This window comes from Phalacrocorax aristotelis, chromosome 19, assembly GCF_949628215.1.
Source record: "Phalacrocorax aristotelis chromosome 19, bGulAri2.1, whole genome shotgun sequence".
Taxonomy (NCBI): domain Eukaryota; kingdom Metazoa; phylum Chordata; class Aves; order Suliformes; family Phalacrocoracidae; genus Phalacrocorax; species Phalacrocorax aristotelis.
This window is the reverse complement of record NC_134294.1, coordinates 2,875,887-2,897,764: the sequence shown is the minus strand read 5'-3', so window position 1 is coordinate 2,897,764 and position 21,878 is coordinate 2,875,887. Positions and strand designations below refer to the sequence as shown.

Below are 21,878 nucleotides of genomic sequence, written 5' to 3'. Positions count from 1 at the left end.
TAATTACTGTAATGAGTTCTTCACAGTGTTTTTTCTGAAAGGTGATTGAGCCCCTAATGCAGACACCAGATACTTTTTCTTCAGTTAATGGTGTGGTAAATTATTCCTGCGAGGGGGCTCATTGAATACCTCCTTTGAAACAAGTTAAAGACCACAAAGGAAGGAAAAAGCTGTAGGTCTCTTCTTACCAGTAACAGGAGAAAATATTTATGGAGTGTTTCAGATCTAGTTCTTCCCAACGTTTCTCCAGGCAGGTAAGAATCCAAGCTTGTGTCATGTAAACGGCGGCTGGCACAAGAGAGTGGATGGGGCAGGTGCTGCAAGGTGGGACAGTTTGGGTAAAGGAAAATGGGCTCACTCGCTCAGACAGAGCCGCCGCCTTGTGATGCCCATGGCCGTGGGCTTTGCAGCTTTGTAGATCAGCTTCTCATCCTGTTGAAAGTGAGAGGCGTTAAACCGGTGCGGTACTGGTACGAGAGAAGGGGGAGTAATTTTCATGAGTTTGGCTTTTACAAAGGGAGATTTCTTCAACCACTAAGTGAATAAATGAACTGATGTGTCCAAATCCAATTAGCAAATGCTACAGTGGGAAAGGTTTCCTCATCGGAATGATTAATCGGGCAAAAATGAACTGTTACATGTCTTGCATGTCCTTTCGTTTTGGACCCAGCAAAAGGCCCATCGGCCAACCTCAGTAATATAAATAAGGATGGACATTATTTATAATTTAGCTCTATAAAGATCATCTTTTTATACATTGCATGTATCTACATGCAATAACACTGAACTGCCTTGAATTTCCAAGCTTACACCCGCAGCGCTGGCTGTTTATTGGTCCCAAAGTCAGGATTTGGAGCTTTCACAAGAACACTTAATTTCTCCCCAAATCTGTGTGGAGAGAAGCAGTCATTGCCAGGATGATGAGGGAGTATTTGGGAAGCAGCTCTGATTTAGAGGAAGGAGAAAACACGCTGCTGATCTGCGTGATCTGGTCTGCTGGTCTCTCCATGCCCTTAATGCCCCGGATCTGCAGGTTGCCCAAGCATCAGCAGGGGAAGCCTCGTGCTCAGTGGTCCCCGCTGTGTCTGTTGGTATCAGCTGGTTCCCTCATAAGGGTTGTGGCCAAACACTGGGAAATGAAACCTCAGAGCAGCAACAGACTGGATTTTCCTTGGTGAAAAGTGAGCGCGTTTGGAGAGCATCCTCGGTGCGAGAGGGGCCATTGTTCCTGGGGCTGAAGTTGCACACAAGGTTGTTATTTGATCATTAGAAAAAGCCTAAGAAATTTAGTCGATGGGCTGAGCAAATCAGTTTTAACTGCTCTTCACAAAGAGGTATCAGCTGGGACTCATAATGTGGGAAATGCTGAAGTCCTCTGCTGAAAGGCAGCGGGTGCTTCGGGGGCCCCGCGTGTTACAGACACCGGTGGCTGACTCTGGTGTGGCAGTGCAGGTCAAATGGGGAGAGCTCGTAAAGGAAAGGCCTGAAGCACTTCGAATATTTTTTTTTTTTCCCCTCTCTGCAAAAACAACACCCGTAGATGTTATTCGAGAAGCTGTTTGGTAATATTAAGCGATAATGAATTGCACAATTTGCCCACACACATCATTGCCTTTCGCTGGATAGTCAGAAACAGTCATTAGCAGGCGAAGTTTCTCTGGCAGCCGGGAGCTCTAAAGACCCCTCCGCGCTCGGCTGGGACGGATTTTCAAAGGATCTGTGCATGCAGCGTGGCTTTTTTGGCTTTTCTCTCTGTGAGAGCAAATCTCTAGTCACGGTGGCAAGTGCTGACTGCTTACAGAGAAGTCTGACTTAAATGTCTTCTCTAATTTTTTGCAGCAGACTCAGCCGATGAGCCCAGGAATCCTCATACTGCTTCCCTTGTTAAAATTATGAGAGCGTCCGTCCTCTTTCATTTAGTCACTCCTACCAGCGAGAATTAATTTTAGACTCTGCTGGCTTTTATCAGTAGATCTCAGGATATATTCTCTACAGTTTATTTTATTTTGTACTCATCTGGGCAGTAGCTGGAGTGTATGAAATGGGGTCTCCTGGAACAACTTTATTGCTTCAGCCTCTTCCTTGAAGTAGTCTTTGGTGCATGTGTATCTTTTCCTTCGTCTCTGACAGAAAGCAATTTCCTTTCGGCCTTGTCCGTCCTTCAGTCTCCGGTGATTCACACCCTGAAGCACCCTGCAAAAAGCCAACTTTGTTGGCCTGTTCTTGCTTCTGGGGGAGGCAAACGGTCCTCACCCGAAAAAACCCCTCAGCACAGCACATCATCTCTGATAGCAGCAGTGAAAAACACCGCTCCCGAAATGTATAATTTTCTCCCTTCTCGTAGGTGATGTCAAAGCACTAATGGAGGATTGTTATGGTTTCTTCGCCTCTTGAAATTGTTCCTCGCAGTGAGGAAATGGTGAAATTAGAACGGGAAAAGCTGGGAAGCCAACGGGGCTTTGATAGCTGTAACTTTTACTTAGCTGGTTGTCTCGCCTGAAGCGTTACTGATGTGTTATCATTCTGAAGCCCAGAGGACTGATATGGCAAGGGAAGATTGTCATCTTTATTTTTTCCCTTTTTTCTCTCTTTTCTTTTTTCTTTTTTTTTCTTGTCTTTTTTCTTTTTTCTTCTTTTTTTCTTTCCTTTTTATTAGGGGATCAAGAAGTATCTTCTAATCTGAGCTGAACATACCTGTGCTTATAGCTGAAGTATTGCTCTGCAGAAATCTCTAAGGCTTAATGTTGAGAGGGGTGGAGGGTTTGCCTCATTATCCTTCCCGCTTAGATTTTTAGTGCACACAAGCAGGAAGTTCCTCTTGATTTAAGTGATAAATATCAAATATGTTCTGATTATGAGAAGGGCCCTTAGGAAGCTGCATTGCAGACTGACTCAGGGCATCCAGAAAACTAGTGTCAGAAATTGTTTGGTTTTTCAGGCTTCCTTTGTTTTTACTTTGTCTGTAGGCCGGGTGTTCGGAAATACATGCCTTCCTTTCATGAGGAAGACTCAGACGATTTTATTTTCAAATACAGTTTCCGTTGGCTGCATGGAAAGAGATTTGTTTTGCTAAGCCAAGTTTAAACATAGTGCTATGGCAGTTGTTTATAAAAATCAGCGCAAGTCAAATACTGATCTGCTTTTTCCGCATTCTTACTGGTAAATATTTCTTCTGATTTCTCTGACATCCCTCTAAACCTAGAAAATTACAAATAGGAGAAGCATCTGCCCCCCAGAGCTTAATGTGCCACATATTGCTCAAACAACACTAAACTTCCCAAAGGGTAAGAGAAGAAATATCAGAGAATATAGAGCTATTGCTTCAGATAAGGAAGTTAGAATAACTTAGGATAATAAAATTTTGTTTGTTCTGAATTACTTCAAAATCATAAAGCCTGGGAGAATTGCTCCACGTACCAGTTTCTGGTCACAGTCAGTGCAGATCTGGAAGGAAGCCATTAGCTTGGGGAGGATAACTCTGGTATACATTCATATTACTTAAAGCAGATGTGGGCTTATGGCTTAAGCCAAAATTTCAGAGTATAAAATACTGATCAGTCCTCAATTCTTCATTGGTCAGAAAAGATGGGATGAATCAATACTTGTGCATTAGCGCTGGGAAGATGGCTTTCAGGACTGACGTGTCTGGTAGAGATGCTAGTACAGCCTAGGAGTGATGAGAAAATGAAACCTGCTGCTGCCTGCGTGCAGTCATGTACCTGCTGCTCTTCTGTATGAAAAACCCACAGCTTCCTGGGGCTTTGGAGTGTTGCTTGGTGTGAGGACATATGATTATAAAATGATTGCTTCATGGTGACTTGGAGAAACCAAGCTACACGTGGTTTCCGTCACACCGATGTGCCGTGCTGCTCCCCCAGACCCCAGTGTCTACAGCACAGCATCACTCTGAGAAACCTCCAGCGTCATGTGGATTGACCCACGAGAAGGAGATGCTGGTTTACAAACATGACGCTGGCCTGGGTTGTGATGTACAATAGTGTGTGACATATATAAGTCCCACCTATAAGTAAAATTATATTGTAGTCAAGATAGGCATAAGCTTTTGCTTGCAGGCCATCAAATTTTTGTTAGAACTGTGGAAAGTGATATGGTGCTGGAGAAATCCCCTGTGAATGGAGGAATGCTAAGCCCTGATCTTCTTCCTCTCCTTTCCTGCCTGACCAACCTGATCTCCTTCTATGACAAGGTGACCTGCCTAGTGGGTGAGGGAAAGGCTGTGGACATTGTCTACCTGGACTTCAGCAAAGCCTTTGACACTGTCTCCCACAGCATCCTCCTAGAGAAGCTGGCGGCTCATGGCTTGGATGGGTGTGCTCTTCGCTGGGTAAAAATCTGGCTGGATGGCCGAGCCCAGAGAGTTGTGGTGAAGGGAGTTAAACCCAGTTGGTGGCCGGTCACAAGTGGGGTTCCCCAGGGCTCAGTGTTGGGGCCGGTCCTGTTCAGTATCTTCATTGATGATCTGGACGAGGGGATCGAGGGCACCCTCAGTAAGTTTGCAGGTGACACCAAGCTGGGCGGGAGTGTTGATCTGCTCGAGGGCAGGAGGGCTCTGCAGAGGAACTGCACAGGCTGCATTGATGGGCCGAGGCCGAGTGTATGAGGTTTAACAAGGCCCAGGGCCAGGTCCTGCCCTTGGGTCACACCAACCCCAGGCAACACCCCAGGCCTGGGGCAGAGGGGCTGGGAAGTGCCCGGCGGAGAAGGCCCTGGGGGTGCTGGCTGACAGCCGGCTGGGCATGAGCCAGCAGTGCCCAGGTGGCCAAGGAGGCCACCAGACCCCGGGCTTGTGTCAGCACTGGTGTGGCCAGCAGGAGCCGGGCAGGGATGGGGCCCCTGTGCTCGGCCCTGGGGAGGCCCCACCTCGAGTGCTGGGCTCAGGTTTGGGCCCCTCGGGACAAGGGGGACCTTGGGGGGCTGGAGCGTGTCCAGAGAAGGGCAGCGGGGCTGGGGCAGGGTCTGGAGCACAAGTGTGCTGGGGGGCGGCTGAGGGGGCTGGGGGTGTTTAGCCTGGAGAAGAGGGGGCTGAGGGGAGCCCTTCTCGCTCTCTGCAGCTGCCTGAGAGGGGCTGGAGTGAGGGGGGGGTCGGTCTCTGCTCCCAAGTCACCAGTGACAGGGCGAGAGGGAACGGCCTCAGGCTGCATCAGGGGAGGTTTAGGTTGGATGTGAGGGAAAATGCCTTCCCTGCCAGAGCGGTCAGGCCCTGGCACAGGCTGCCCTGAGAGGGGGGGAGTCACCGTCCCTGGGGGTGCTCAGAAACGTGCAGACGTGGCACTTGGGGCCATGGTTTAGGAGGCCTGGGGGTGTTGGGTTGGGGGTTGGACTTGATGGTCTTAGAGGTTTTTTCCAATCTTAATGATTGTATGATTCTATGAGAAATAAACTGTACTTCTTTAAGAAGCAAAAGGTCTCTGTGGCTTTTAGTTCCTCACTTTGATTTTCATTAGAAGGGGAAACAAATATCCCATGAGCACCACACTCCTTGCTAGAATGAATCCTTCCGCCTGACTTGCACAGATTTACGATAGAAATGCTGACAGAACCTAATTTATAATGGTGTGAACAAAGCTATGGTAATGGGGCTCAGAAAACAGAAAGTGCTTATACTTTTAGATGGCTGAGTATGGGAAATAGATACAGAGATTTTCCAGAGGACCGTGGGCAGAACACTAAAAAATGTCGTCCCAGGCATCGGTGCAGGACATGCGCGATGTCAAAATGCAGGTAGGAGGAGACCAGAAATGACCGGGCAAGGCACGGACCTCTCCGAACACCTTGCACACCCACACTGCACTTTTATGCCTTTGTTAGCAATAAATGAACCCCCCCAAATCCACTTCTGCCTCCCTCTCTGAGGACGGTTCACGCCTCCGCAGGCAAAGCGGGGTTTGATGGTGGGTCTGCTGCAAGGGACACTCAGTCCCCTGTCGCTGGGTCCTGCTGGCTGAAAGGTGAGGGAGGATTTGTGGTGCAGGGGACTTCTGTCTGCGTGTTATCAGTAAGTTTTGCTCTGGAGAGAAGCACTGAAATGTTTTGGCTGCAGGCAGTCTTTCTTGAGGCTCCTTCATCTTCTAATTCCATTCAGCTGAAAATGAGGTATTGACATTCTGAACTAAACAAAAGCAGACCTTACAGAATAGTCGGTAACGGCTCTTGATCTTGTCCAGTTTAACCTTAGAGTAGCAAAGCAAGAAAGAAATATATCTGTAAATTGTGGGGGGAGACTGTGGGAGGAAAATGCGGCTTTTAGGCACCCGGACTGTAATTGCTGCGGTGCAGAGGGAGGGCGGCATGAGATGCATCAAAGCCTTCACATCTCTTTCTGGCAATGACCAGAGCAGAGTGCCGTGGAAGAAGGCCCAGATTTCACATCATAAATATGATAAACTGTGTTCTGCAGAGGGAAGAAAAGCTGTGATGTGGGGGACAGTTCCCAAGTGTGTTGATGGTCATGTATTACTAAAAGCTTAATCTCAAGAGGAGCTGCTGCTCTATTGCATGACCAGCTTAATATACTCTCCACCCCAGTTAAATCCTTGTCATTATGCTGACTTGCTGTACCTTGAAGGCGCCAAGGATGCAGGACTCAGTTGCTTTGATGTGGAGGGAGCAAGCCTCTGTTTTGCTCAGTGGAGCAATTTGCAAAGCTGAAATCCCAGGATTTGCGTGGCTTGGGCAAAGGAGCCGAGCGGCTGCCCTGCTGTCCAGGCTGCCGGGCTGCAGCCTCGGTGTTTTTGCAGTGAGCGCAGTGCACGTGCATGACCCACTGATGCCCCAAGCCTGCGCTGTTGCACGCTTGTGAAAGCTGGAATGACTTCAATTAGTTATTCCAAAGCCCTTATCTTGAATATTATTTATGGTATGGTTTAAATGGACCCTTCCATCATGGTGAGCCTCAAATACCTTTTCTATTAGCAGTGAGGTGCATGAATACTCTGAGCCTGGGAAACCTCCCAACCCCCTCAGGCTCTTCCCAAGGCTTTGTAAGGCGCAGATTTAATTTTATTTTTATTAATCAAAATTAAACACTCTCAGTGAGGAGGATTCTGTTCTTTCACTCCTGCATTTTGGAGTCATACCTGTTATTTGTTCTGGACCTTGTGTCTAGGGAAGATTTGCTCCTTAATGAGTATGGTTTCTGGCTAATCTTTGCTGCTTCAAATTTTGTGGTGAGATCTTTTTTGGACAGAACTGGGTCGAGTATATTTCAATTGCCTTGTGTTCTTAAAATCAGTTTGTCAGGGGAGTCCTAAATAACACATTGCCTTATTCATAAACAGCCTGAGCAAATCAGGATTTGCAGTGTGTGCTGCAGAAGCACAGTTCAGCGTGTGACAGTGATGTGTTACTCTGAGCCGCAAGCTTTTCAAAGGGTTTCGCTGCGTGAACCACTGGCAGAAAGAAAATACGCCGAAGAATTATTTGAGCCTCATTTATTTAATGAGCCTACTGTAAAAATCGAAACTCAAAACTTCACATGGTTTAAAAGCAAATTGCATTGCAGACTTTCCAAATCCGTAGAAATGCAAAGCTTTCCATTGGGCGGAAAGAAATTTTGCCATTAGTTCGTATCATTACGGGCTGTATAAATTGCAGCATCGTAAAGTGTGTGAAATTGCTGGGGGACTCCTGTGAGCCACAGAGGGGGAGATTTCTGAGGTGCATGACTGGGAGCAGGATCCCACTTATACCTGGGTTTTGACCATATAAAGGGGAATTCAGAAGATAACAGTTTTTCAAATACAGATAATCGTGAAAAAATAAAATGAGTAATATTTTAGTTGTTGGTCCTGCTCTCTCCTACCCCAGCTAAAAAAATAAAAAAAGCCAATTTTTACCTATAGATGCATGTATAGCTATAGGTTATTTACACTTATTGATCCTTATAGCAATAGCTTAGTACTTTCATAACCCTCATGTCCACTGCGGCACACATTTACTATTAAAACCACAACTTTGGTGCTGCAAAACCTTATCACGTAGGGAAAACCGGCTGCAGGTGGATTGACTGGGGGGAGCAGTGAGACTGCGGTGTTTAGATTCTGACTGAATCTGGCCGATATCTGGAAGCAGCCAAAACCTAACACCGTAGCGTTAATTTAGACCGCAGCATCCTGTTGTTGCTGTTGCAGTTCGCCATCGATATTTGGATTTATGGTAGTCACCATTCTTTACTGTGCCTTTGCTGGCCCTCTCAGCAGAGAGGACGGGGGTGGTAATGGGGAACAATTCCACCTACGCTTTTCAGAAGGAGAGTGCATTTTGTAGCTCATCTCAAACAGAGAAAATGGTGTCAGCTCCCTCCAGCACGGTTTCATTCCCGTTTTGCTTTCCTTCTCTGTCTCTGCAGCCGTGGAGTCGCTGCATTCCTTGAACGACCAGATCTCCCATTTTATCGTCAACAAGTCAAAAACGCTGGACGAAGACGAAGATGCCTTTTTGCCCAGCGAGAAGGAATCTCTGAAAAATGCCATGATGTTGATGAGGCACCTCCTAATGGATGCACAGGTAGGAAATCAATAAACTCCAATCTGTTAGGACACGAGGAAGGCCCGTTGCACGGATCTGGAGGCATTTTTATGGGAGGTTTTAGCAGTGGAAATTGTTAGTCCCTGACACTTGTTTAAAACCAACTTTGGCTTCTGAAAACCACAGCTCAGCAAGGACATCCCGGTGCCCGGAGCGTGCAGCTTGTCATGGGCCTGGATCTCAGATCTAGGGTTGAAAATCGCTCTGAAGTTTCAGGAGAAAAGGCAGCAATATACCCGCTGGTGGGAATCCACTGTCAGCCCTAGCAAACGAAAATCATTTTGCCGCTAAGCGCCTGTGCTGAATGCCAGTTTTAGAAGTGCCAGACACAAAACCGAGCTGTTGGTTTAGCCATGCTCTAAAATGCCAGCTAAGTCATGAAACGATGTGCAGATGTTCCTTTGTGCCTTTGCTGCTTCGACATAAAATCTCTCACTCCACAGGTTTACTGTGTTACAGGGTGCTTCCTTCCTCTTATTAAAAAAAACCCCTTCGAAATATTCAGTATATATATTTTTTATATTCTCTTTTAGTCTTTATTTGTAAAAACTGGATGGAAAATGGCAGCTTGTACTGGAGGGTTGTTTTGAGAACAGGGTGCTTTCCTCTCCCTTCTCCTCCGATAAGCTCTAAAAGCTGGCAAAGCCGGTCTGAGACTGCCTCGAGCACTTCAAAGCTCTCCAGGGGTGGGGATCCCACAGCCCCTGTTCCACGCTTTGACCGCTCTCGTGGGGGATTTTTCATTTTTCTGAACATCTTATTGGTACTTCCCATATTGCAGCCTGTGCCTGTCGCCTCTCATGAGAAGCCTAATAAGAAAATAAAAGAGGAGGAAATTATTCCTGTAAGGATTAGCAAAATTATCTTATTCAGGGCTTTTCCTGGTTGCTATCCCATGCTAAGCCCGGCTTGCCTTTGCAAGTACCAACGTGGGTTGGTGCCTACAGTGTTACTGCAATTACGCAGCGCTCCGTTAACCAACTGGTCCCCGGGGCCCCGGTTCCTGTGACTCGCTGCCAGCGTTTTACAAGTGCTTAAATGGAGAACGTAAACAGAGAAAGCTACACATCTTCATGTTTTATTCCCATATTCTCCTATGTGGAGTCTGGTTATCGTATCTGCTCCTCTCACTTTCAAAGCCTGTGGTCCAAACTACTTTGGCCAGTAGGGACCTTGCTGCATGCGAGAAGTGGCCTGGGAATCCCTGGTGTTAGTGACGTGTATTTTAGTGTTGGATATTTTTGCATGCGGAGTCAGGCTTTGGAGGCCGCGGAGTGCACAGTGAGCACACCATTGCAGCTGTGCTTGGGATTTCCTTTCTGTGGGTATGGTGTTCGTGTCACTTCTGTACGTCTTTAGCCAAGTCACCTCCATTTACCCCAAACCAACGGATGGGACACTGCTGCAGTGTCATGGGAAACACGAAGGGTTAGACGCTGCATTTGGATTTGCTCCCATAGCCTGTGCTGCAGGTGGGAATACCTTTGGCAAATCGGGCATGAGAGTAGGCAGACGCTTACAGGCGTCTGTGTGTCACAGATTAAAATAAATGTGGGGAGAAAAAGGTACCTACTGATAATCCCCTTGTGCAGGAATTCTTTTTTTAGCACCTGAGAATTGCTTTACTACTTATCAGCTGTCCTGAATGCATATTAAGTGCTGCCTGTGATAGAGTGTCTGATTAAGGAAATGCTAATAACAATAGGGAAATGCCAAGTGCTCCTGCATCCTCGTGATGCGCCTGGATCTCTTCCCAGAAAGGGCAGGACAGCTTTTTGCTTGGGATTTTCAGTTTAGAAGGATCACAAAGTGAGAAATGGTAGTGATGAGGAAAAAGATGGAACTAAACAGGTGACAACATCAAGTACAAAAAAACCCAATAAAATAAATCCTCAGAGGAATGAAAGAAACATGAGGCTGGCAACAAGCTACCTAAAGAGGAATATCACCGCCAGCGTGTGCATATAAAGTTCACACTAACCCTGACTGCAGAGTGCCCAATGGCTCTAATTACACAGGAGGAAAAAATATCACCAGTGCAATTATTTCCCTTTCCTTACCTGATCTCATTTCTTCCCAGCTAGTGTTTTTTATGGGGAGATGGAGCCCTGCAGCTCTAAACAAGATTGATTGTGCAAGGCTCTGTACAAAGATAAGCTGAAATCCGGTGTCTGGCCCTTTTACTCCCTTTCATCCCCTCTTGGTGGGGACCTGATTTTGGCCGGCAGATAATTTGAGGAGAGAACACAAAGCTTGAATTTTGGGGTAGGAATTAGCTGGACTGCTGACCCGCCAGAAGTGACTGATCAGAGGGGAAGGTTAATGGGCATTTCTCGCTTCTCTGACACTATTAACCTGTTTTTAAAACACATCCTGTGGGGATGATGTCTCCTGTCTACTGCCTTTCTGGTGTGGAGAGAAATTGTACATATTTCAGTAACTCTGCCTGGACACCAGCAGGCCAGGAGGTATGGCCAAAGCAAAGGCTTTGGATCCACCGTGGATCTAATTTTGATCTTGAGACTTATTTTTTTTCTTGGCTGAAGATGAATCATGAAACCCATCAAACGCCATTTTCCACTTTGGAAAATGCTGTGAACATGTTTTAGGCCAGGCCACACCGGGGACCGGGTGCATCTGCCTGTGAAGGTGCAGGTCCCCCCTCTCAGCAATACACCACCGAGAAGACAAACTAGCAAGGATGCTTACCGGTGCGGAGGAGAGGAACCACAGCACGCAGGCGTTGGGAGTTTGTGCAGGGACTCAGAGCTGTATTTTTTCATCACCAGAATATGGACCCCTGAGTGCCAGCCCAGTCCCTTCATTAAACCATATTTATTTCTCCCTTGACTTCTTGGAAGAACCTCTTTCCCCCATCTGTTTTGTCAATTTACTCTACCTTTCACTGCTTGTCATGTCTCAGTTTTGGCAATACTGGTGTATGAGCAGCTGTGACAGTAGTGACCATGGCTTTATAGGAGAAATTTGCCATGCTGGAGGTCTCTTATTGGTAAACAGAATAGAGAAACAGCTGTTGCATGGGGGGGAAAAATCACCTCCTCTCCCATATGTGACAGGGCTTTCTCCCATGGAGAATGGGGCATTACCTTGCGTATTTTGCAGTCCTCCTGCCTACAGAGATGTCACTGATGTCGACTGAAGTAGCATTGGCAAAGACGAGCGTGAGCACGGTGCCTGGAGCTGCAGCGCGGGCTGGCCAAGAGGCGGCTGCCGGTACAGCGGCCCCGTCAGCGGTATTAAACTGCATGTGGGGGTAGGTAATAAGCTGTGTGGAGTCACTCAGCAATAGGCTGTCAGCTCAAATTCTGCCCAGGGAAGACAGTAATTTAATGGAAGACATTACGATGTGCTGGGATCTCTTGACCCCAGTGGTCTCCATCCATTACGCACCCCAGATAGGATTTCCTCATCATGAAAATACCCCGTTGGAGGGATTGCTTGCTGACCCACATGCTTGCTGCTGGGCTGGCAGGGCTCTGGAAAGGGAGCATCACCCTCCCTCTGAGTGAGGGCTGAAGCTTTGCATCCAGATTGCTCATTTCTCATATTTGTTTCAGGTTTGCAGCAGCTTCCTGACGACAGTCTGGAAGTATAAAGGCATGACGTTCCCCTAAACAGCACTTAGCAAGTCATCATCTGCATAGCCGACCTGAAAGGGGGGAGAAACCCGAGAGGAAATTGAAATAGTGTTATATGAACTAAAAGGTGTACTTAGATAATGCGCGTGCATAAAAGCAGATGGAAAGAAAAGGTGCATTAATTCTATATGACATGTTCCATCCTCCGCGTAGTACAGGAATGAATAAACAATTTCATTTCTGCCAGACAGCCCCGTGCGAGATGCTATCGCAAGGATACAGCACCCTATGATAGATTGTCATTGTTGTCAATCATTTCTGACAGTCCTATTATGCTTGGAAAGGATGTTTGTTCTGTGCATGTTGTTTTATAATCCTCAGAGGTGGAATTTTATAGCCTAGCAGTGTTTTTTCCTCAGACGTTTCCCTAAGCAGGATTTATTGCTTCTGAGACACACGTGACGTGAATCCATTATACCTTCAAACTTTAAATCTCCCCCCAGCTTTGCCTAAATTACTTTTTGTTTTGTTTTGCTTTGCTTTACTAGAATTTCTGTTTCTAATTGCTAGTGTGAGAGACTTAACTGGTGTGGAGCAGAAGGCGCGTAACATCTAAGGGCTGAGTCATCTCTAACCTAGCAGTTTGCCGAAGCAATTTGTCTAATGAATTGCAAAGGTGCATCCAGGCACCAGCATCTGCCTTAGATGCAGGTTAATATTCTCTCTTATATGAAAGAACACGTGTAAAATAAAAGACTTTTTTTCCAGATGGCTGACCTTAAAATCCAAGCTTTCAGCAGTCCAGTACATTTAGTTACTTCCATAAAGCGTTTAATTGACTTCAAGTGGATTTTAAGTTCTTTGGGAGAAATAGCATCTTTTCATTCAGTTCTTTCCCCAGCGGTGTTGTGATTATCATCGGGGCCCTCTCTGGAGTTGTTATAGAAAGAATAAATAGACGTAGGGACTATCTTTTAGTTTGGACTGGACTTCTCGGATGCAGTCATAGCACAAATGATGACTTAGGAACAAGATTAGCTTAGTGACCTTGTGGGGCACCTGGCTTAAATTTAATTGGATTTCAGTTGTTGACTAGGCATGAAAGCACGAGGACGTAGGGATATTCAGTTGCTTCTCGCTGAGGGGTTCATTTCATTCTTAGGCAAAGAAAGAAAACAAGCCTAAGCTGTTAACAAAACAGCATGGTTGTGGCCCAAAAATCATCGGGGAAAGAACCTTTTCATTTATATTTTTTTTTCTTTAAAATCTGGTGTTCTAGAACGTTACCTGAATAAAATGGCTCCAGCCCTCATTAACTAGCGGGACAAACCTTTAGCAAGTGTTTACCAAGACAGGTCTGTGGGTATTGCTGAAAGTCGATAGTGGTTTGGGTAGAGGTTTTTACTTTGTTTTTCTTTGGAAAATATTTGAGTATTTGAGTTGTCGTCACCACAAGCCTTTTAAGTTTGAGACTGGGATCCTGTGAATAAATCATTTAAGGTGAGAGACAGTCTGTCAGTTTTGGAAAAAAAGAAAAACCTACTTAGTATATCTTACTTTTAGCCCTTCAACATCCCACCAGCTGGTTATTTTTGGTTTTGGTTGCCCCCACCCCCCCTTTTTTTTTTTACATTAGCCTCCATTCCCTTTCTCATCTGAACAAAAAAATAATTTCTTGACCTCTTTTATGTTGCAATCTTTTCTTTTCAGTAGTCTCTGTTGTCTTTCCAAGGCAGGCTGTTACTGAGACAGCTGTGATAATAGCGGCAGAACGAGCAGCAGAGCAGTGCTATTTCATGAACTGACCTTTAAAAATAATTCTTATTTTCTACAGAGGTCTGTTGTACAGAACCAACCATGTTGTTGCAATATTTTGCTTGCTAGTTAAACACTTTCCACCATCTGCTCTTCAGACTTTTAGCAGACCGAGTTCAGGGAACAAAACCCCAAGACCTTTATTTTCACACAAGTGGGTCGTATTAGTATCAACAGGAAGAAAAGGGAAGGGAGGATTTGCTCTTTGTTTCAATAAACTTACATTATTTGAGTTCTGAAAGCATCCTCACCATACTGATGTGTTTTGGAGGACGCAGAAACAGATATGATGCTAATTCTCTGTTAAGGACTATTATCAAAACGCAGCTGTAAATTGGCTTTCATGTACTTCAGCGTCACAGTTTGTGAGTTGGTTTGGCTTGGAAGACAGCTTCAGCTAAAATCAGGATGTATTTAGGGGAAAGCCTGAGAAACAAACTTGCTGCACCACACCTTGTATTTTTTATGTTAATCTGGCCATCCCATTTCCATAAGAAGAAATCTTCTCAGCCACTTCCGAGCCAGCAGCCCATCTTCTAATGATCCCTCTAGTCTGAAAGGGAGCACAAAAGGCTCTCAACTTCTGCAACGCAGAACCTACCAAGCTTCGTGGAGGACCATGTTGTGTCTAATGGCATCATTGGCATACATTACACAAGCCCAGTCTGTGGTGCCTGTCCCTAAAGGCGTACCTGACAACCCGCTGCCTCTCGTCATCGTCGGGGAGAAGAAAAATTGATTTGCGGACTGCCTCCGTTAGCTTCATTTATTTGGAGAATGATGTGCCGTATAATGAGGGGAGATCAAAGATAGCCTTAAAATAGTAAGTGCGCCGTAACGTGCGGGTTGCTGTCTTCACCAGCACACTCTGCACATCATTAGTAACCCACAAATGGTGGGGCTTGGTAGGAGCTGTGATCCTCTTCAATGTTATACCTTGGGCTCACTGATAATTCACCACCTGGATTTAGCCACCTGCTATTTATTGATTCATATGGGAGGGTTTAGGCTGATGTTCTCCTTCATTTTTAGTGTAATGCATGATGTCATTTAGTTAGTACTGAGCTGAGTGACAGGGAAACTTTCCTGACTGTGTATAAATGGAGGAAAATGTGGGGTTTGTGCAGCTCCTGGTGCATGAGTGAAGAGGCCAAAAGCCCTGTATGGTTCAAACCAATCTATCTTAGGTGTCTTCTGCCAGTGAAGGAAAAGCGAATCCAGATTTGAAGGTAGTGTTTCTCCAAGTATTTAGATTTAGTTGATTTCCAGTTATTTAAATCTGGAAAATTTGCCTTGCGACAAATCTATGCTGACCTCATATTTCAGGCAAGTTGGCCATGGCCAATTCAGGGTGTGGTTTAGCCTATTCTTGCTGTAATTCCAACTCTTTTGATCTGTCCATCCTTCACCCCACGTCTCACACGGGAGTGGCCCCGTGGCACCAACGAGGCGCTCGGCATTTAGCTGGTGCAAAAGAAGCAGTGTGTCCAGCGTTTTACTCTGACACTGATCCGTGTGGCCAGCCGGGTGCTTGGATGCCGAGTAAAAATAGTTGTCGCTGTTCAGTGTTACAGTGTGGCAGGGTTGTCATCTGAGGGTCACCATGGTCGTTTAGCTACAGCTGTACCCTGCCCAGCCTCCCCTCCCGTCCTCCCCTGGGACTGGAAAGAAACAGGCATCTCAAATGTGCTAAACCCTTATCCGTACAGGACATGACTGTCTGCGTCACGCAGGGAGTCTAAATTCAGCTGGTGCCTCATGCTCCTTGTTGCTGCGGCTCCTGCCACCCTTCCATCGCGGTGCCGGCTCTCAGTTTGCTCCTTGCCCGCGCGGTGCAGTGTGCGTTGCAGCTCTCAGCCTGCCGGCTCTGTCACTGTACAGCCGTGCTGGGGCAGCGGAGAAAAAGCAATTTCCAACGCTGGGAGGAGACCGTCGCTGTGTTGCGGGGCTGAGCGCTGGGATGGCAGGGAGGTCAGCTTAAATCATCTGACTCTGGAAATGAAGCAGGACTTAGGAGGGGATAGAAAACTCTGTCACGGTGTGGGACAAACCTGAGCTGGGATCATGCAAAGGATGGATTTTCTTGCCTACCATGACTGCAGCAAAATATTTTTATCACTAAGTAACAGTACTGAAAAACAACATTACGTTTGTCACCATCCAAGTCCCGTAAGACCTGAGCTGATGGTAATGTATTGGGTGCAAGATGGTTCGACGCAGCATCATCGGGTTGGTTCTGATTTTGTTCTCCCTCTTTCTCGTTTTGCTCTCCTTTGATACTGGAAAATGCTCATTATTCTGAGTTAGGTTTGATATTGCGGTTGAAAGCTCAGAAAAGCTTTCAATATTTGCAACCCTGCAAGAATGGAAGACTCAAAAATGAAAAAAATCACTTGTACGAACAGGAGAGCACAGCCTCCTGTTTAAAGGGTGCAGGAGTGAGATTCTCAACAGGTCTGTTGTTCATTTAATTGCTTATAAATTAGTATTGACTTTTATGTTTCATTACAGTGTGGAGGTCAGCAAGAGAGAATGGTTATGCCAGTGGAGAGGTCGAAGCTGGACGTTGTATAGCACCAGCTCAGCACTGTGCTTCAGAGAGAGAGAAATATGTGTGTGTGTGTATATATAAAAGGGCATAGTGCTTGAGATAACAAGATAGACACCTTTCTTTAAGTCAGAGGGGAGCCAAGGCTGGCCAAAAGAGAAAAGGCATAAAGAAGCCGAGATCTCTCAGGCAGATGTCTGCAGATAGTAGATATTGCAAATCGAGTTTGTCCCTGATAATTCCAAAATCCCAATTTCTCTGGCTCCTTCGCTTACCACGTGCCCTCGCACCTCTGAGCAGCCGCTCCAGGACAGAGCGCTTCGAACGCAGAGTCCTGCTGAACGCCAGAGAAAAAGAAGATGGCGATTTGGTGTCTCCTAAAATGGGATGTGTATTCAAGAGCAGGGGGGTGTGTGCGTCTGTAAAGGCTCTGCAAGCTTTGGAGTTCAGGAGAGATAAATGAAAAGTACCTTCATACGTGTAGAAGAAGCAATTAGGGGAGACCAGAGTGTATCTGCTATCGCAGCAGTTTATCAGCAACGCAGGTTTTCAGTTAATAAGAAGAGAAAACCCCAGTTGTGCAGCCAACAAATGAAACAGAAAATCCCAGTCAGCTTCACTCTGCACTCAGGAAGTGTTTTCTGCACGAGTCGAGGACACGAAGGCTCAGGAAAACATGTTTTATTCCCTCCAAACGCTCAATATGTTTTCTTCTGCCTGGTGAGTCTCTTGCTCCGTTTCTAGTTAACAAACAAGCAAAAAAGAGCCACTAAGCCCCGAAAGCAAGCGGCATCAGTACTGCGCTACTGCAATAAGCCACCGGGAAGCCCAGGAGCTCCATCGCGAAGCAATTACTTCTCCTGAGCCAGCTGCAAACTTTCTCTCCAACCTGTAAGATCAGGGGTCGTCAAGTTGAGCCCATCTGGGAGGTGCGAGCCAGCCAAGCTTCACATTTGTATTTTTGTCTCAGAAAGGCTAATAAATATTTAATGGCTCTGCGAGATAGAGTGAGCGTTTGCGTTCTTTCCCCGTATATCAACAGTTGCTTTAAGCGCTTGCTTGATAAAAATGAAGCTATTTCTCTGAATTCATGCCTTGGATGCTGGATAGGGAGCTAATTTTGCAAGCAAAAGCTGTCTTGTTTTTGAAAGCAAATTCAAATGGAAGAGCTGGTTTTTGAAAGAGAACGCTGGTCTGCTCTTCCCACTGAAAAGAGGCAAAAATATTCAAGACAGCCATGCGAGTTAACCCTGGCAGCAGATCTTGTCCAGATGTTGTAATCCTTTATACTTTAACTCCTTCTAGGCCATCGGCTAAGCTGCTTTCCAGTGAAAGCACCCATGTTAAATATGCTCTGATTCCATTTGCACAGAGCTTTGGCAAACTGGATTTTTCTCTGGACTCAAATTTTCCGAGCAAGGAGATGGATTCACTGGTTGCAAGACCCCGTCGCCGCTTAAGATCTGCTCTCCCTATTGGGAAAAGGTGTCTTTTATCTGTTGTGTAAATTTAAGGATGTAATTTAATTCCCATCTTCCTCATTTATCTGTGAGCTGGGAATAATATTTGCCTACTTCACAGTGATCGTGTGAGGCTCTTCATTAATTAATGTGTAAAAGCTTTGAGATCCTTAGGATGAAAATTGCTTTAAAAGATGCTGTTAATAATAAATATCAAGTAATGCACCTTGGTACATCTTAGCAATAATTGGTGTTATCATTTCTGCCCAACTCTTCCATGAATTAAAAGGCTCTGAGTGGGACTGGAACCACGAATGGGATTGGGACCAATTAACATGTAATCATATGTCAGTTTTCATATCCTTGACTCTCCTCTCATGGGACTCTTGGGAAAATCTCCATGGATTTTGATGGTACAGTGACAGAATTCAGCCCCAGATGTGTTTGTGTGATAATTGCCGGATAGCCTGCGATCTTCTGGTAACTTGGTTGCCTAGTGATTAACCTAAAAGCAAAACTATGCTAGTTTAATATTAACGTAAATGGAATTAGTCACTCTTTCTGCGAGTTAAACGTTACATGAAAATTTCCATTATAAGGAAACGATCATTTTTTTTCTTTTGATATTTGAATTTAATTAACTATTTTGTTGAAATGCTGGTAGTCTTTGACCTGCTCTTTGCGCTTAATCTCCACTCTGGAGCATGGAGGCCGGCTCTTATAGAAAATCCAATAATTTGCTGCTCGATCACCCAACTCAAATTTTTATTAGATTTCAGGCATGCAGCATTTACTCTCCTAAATGCGGAGGCTCTGAATATGCATCCCCTGTAAATAAAGAGCTCACATTAAAAAATTACCTGATCTTTCAAAGATGTCCACATTATTTATATGGAAGGGGAAAGCACCGGACCCTGGAATGACACATGGGATGGAGCCAGGAGAAAGGACCATGTGAATGCAAACCAGATCAATGCATAAGAAAGTGTAAGGTGCAAATTTACAGGAAAGCATTTCCCCCTTACCAGCAACCCTGGCAGCCCCTCTCATTCGTGGCCGAGTACGAATTGCGCCGCAGGAAGCACACTGTGAACATTACTGGTGCCACATGGGGGAGATGTTGAAGAAGAGCTGGATCGCTCCACTCCGGCAGGCCGTCTTCCCAGGACGGAGCAGCCCTAGGTGTTTAGAAGCCTAAATCCTTTGAATTCCCCCCCATACCATAAGCATTTAAATATCCCATATAAAAGGGTCTGCGGCAAGCAAACTGAAAAATTATCCCTCTTGGCATGAGAATACACCCAACGTCTTCCAGTTGCTGAAGGTCCTTTTGTAAGCAAGACCACGAGGTGATCAAGGAAGGTAAAATAACGAGCGATGCACTCAGTCATGCTGATGTAGTGCCTTGTTTTAGCGTCGCTGCGTCTCTTGCACTCCTGTCTGGCGAGCTGTGGTTTGGGAGGGAGGGTTTGGAGGAGCGAAGGGAGGCTGGCTGGCGTGGGGAGCAGATAGCAGAATTTCTTGCTGCTATTTCCTAATATGCAAAAAGTAACGACAGCCCCACACCAGTAGCTTGTGATTTACTCAGGCCCAGTGGCCACCTTTCTTGTTTCTTCTTAAAAGAACACTTTTCACACCGCCTGCGAATTAGTGGTCAATGCTTATTTACGCATGAGAAACCTCCATAAAATTGGCTTTAGGGATAGAGAATATATGTATTATATGAAAGGCAAAAAAGTAAAGTTTTCTTTTTGAAATACCTTTCCAAACTCCATTCTTTTCTGCAACAGTTTAAAAAGACATTTGCTCTGGGACCCTGATATATTTTATAATATTTTAGTGGCTAGGTTAACAGGTGGAAGCAAGTACATCTGTAAAAGAGGCAAGCTGTGAACACAGGGCTAGGGAGCCTGGGGGAAGTCAAGATATCCTGATTTAAAAAAAAAAAGAAAAATCTACAAATGCACCGTGCATCCCCCCAAAGCAAGGGAGGGCTGCCCCCTTTGACAATGTGCTTCAGGGGAGCTTGGGCTCCTCTTTCAAGCCTGACCTTCCCTTTCTGGCCACAGACTGCCAGAGGCTGAGAGAATATAGCAACTTTTTTGCTCTCTGTCTTTCTATGTAGAGGAATTCAAAACCACTGCATGATCTGTGCCCCAATTAATATTCCCCAATTGTTTCCTTTTCCCTTCCAGATGATGTCAGTCTCCATTATTTTTGGCAGGATGGCAGTCAGCGGAATGTCTTTTTTTCTGAAATTCTTAATCTCTCGTTTTTGTGTTCGTAATCTTTACTCATCTCAGGATTTTTGTTTTCTTTTTATCCATCTGGTTTTGTCTTACATTGCAAAAGACCTAAAATAAAATAATGAAAACTGTCTTAATCTATTTACTACTCCATTTATACATTATTAATAATGAAGGCAGTGTAATTAGGCTGCAGAATGCACAGTGAACACAACATTAAGATGTCCTTAACTAACATCTGTGGCTGATGCTTGTCTTATATTGGCAAAAGCCACAAAGATTTTACATGAAAACAGTATCTGTGTCCGGCATTGCTTTTACAGAATACAGTGGCTTCATTTTTCACTAGCCTCCCATTAAAAGAAAGCGTGAAATTCATAGCCTCCACTGCAATGAATGCTCAGCTCTATTTCAGTCATATTTAAGGTTCAGATCCTGGTCTCAGGGTCGTCGTTGCTTTGCTGAAAACTTTTTTCTCTTGCGCCCTTGACTGTTGAGCTGATGGGATGCGCTTCTGCCGCTTGCCGTCCTCTTTCCCACGGCAAACCCCTGTGAGCCCCATCCCGGGCTCAATTACAGGTGCCCGCAGGGAGCCGGGAAGCAACAAGGTGCTGTTCCACTCTTTCATCAGCGTAAGCCGGTGGTTTGATCCTCAGCCTGTGCAGTCCTGAGGGGTGACCTGTGACACATCAGATCTCTTGAACCAGGGGCATCAAAGGTGACTCCGTTCCATTTGTTCCCGAGACGGTGGCAGGAGATCTTACCATGAATGCCCACGCGGTGCTGCAAGGACATCGCGGCCGCAGAGCTGGCCGCGTCCGACGTGGCCCATCCCTCCCTCTTCGACAGCTTCAAGCTGCTGGCAGGGGACCGAAAAGGGACCTCCTGAAGAACAGGGATGTTTCCCAGCCTCGGCATCTTTGGCGAGGGTTGCTATTCCAAAGCAAACTGCTTCAGAGTCATTCTGAACTAATTCAGATGAAATTCGTCCAAGGTAGGCCAAACGTGGGCCAGACTTCCAAAGCTTGCCTTCTTTGAATTCTCACAACGTAATTCTTTCAGCACACGAAGTTGCATTTACACAAATGGCATCCTGCCTGAAACGGGAGCTGGAGTGGTACTCCGAGATCCTTCCTGTGTGGTTAAAAATATAAAGGAAGCAGTTCCCATGATTAGAGACTTCTTAAAAAAAACTGTGAATAATGCACTTGAATTTCTGTTAAAAAGCTGCGGCAGCGACGCTGTAACTCTCATGAATGCACGGAACTGAAAGCTTAATTACAATTTTTCCACGTGGCCGGTTGCCGCTTCCACAGCTGGGACACTGCTGGGGGTGATGGAGACCAGAGGCTCTTCCAGCTCTGGGTGCTCTGCTGCCTGCGCAGGGTTCATCAGAGCCCTTCCTTGGCTAATCCTAGAAGGGAAAAGCTATCTGGAAACTGCTGCTCGTATCTTCCTCCCTTAATTCTCTGACTTGGCGAAGGGGTACTCGATCAAAATAAGTGTTGGTCTGTAGGCATTTACTTCCACTGGGTTTTTTGGGTTCCTTCTCTACCACACTGACATCCTGCTAAACCTGGTGCAGCAAAAGAAGCCAAATTCTTCACGATAGCTTGGTGTAAGCTTGGAAATAAAGGGGAAGCTTCAGAGCTGCTCATTGCAA

The 21,878-nt window shown here is 45.7% G+C and overlaps 1 protein-coding gene across 1 annotated transcript in view; it reads left to right on the top strand.

Annotated features, from left to right (window-relative positions):
- The window catches only part of KAZN (kazrin, periplakin interacting protein), a 239,928-nt gene that overhangs the window by 51,502 nt on the left and 166,548 nt on the right, over nucleotides 1-21,878 (top strand). The window contains exon 2 of the mRNA XM_075113712.1: nucleotides 8,369-8,526. Within this exon, the coding sequence (XP_074969813.1) occupies nucleotides 8,369-8,526 (158 nt within the window). The remainder of the gene's footprint in view (nucleotides 1-8,368; nucleotides 8,527-21,878) is intronic.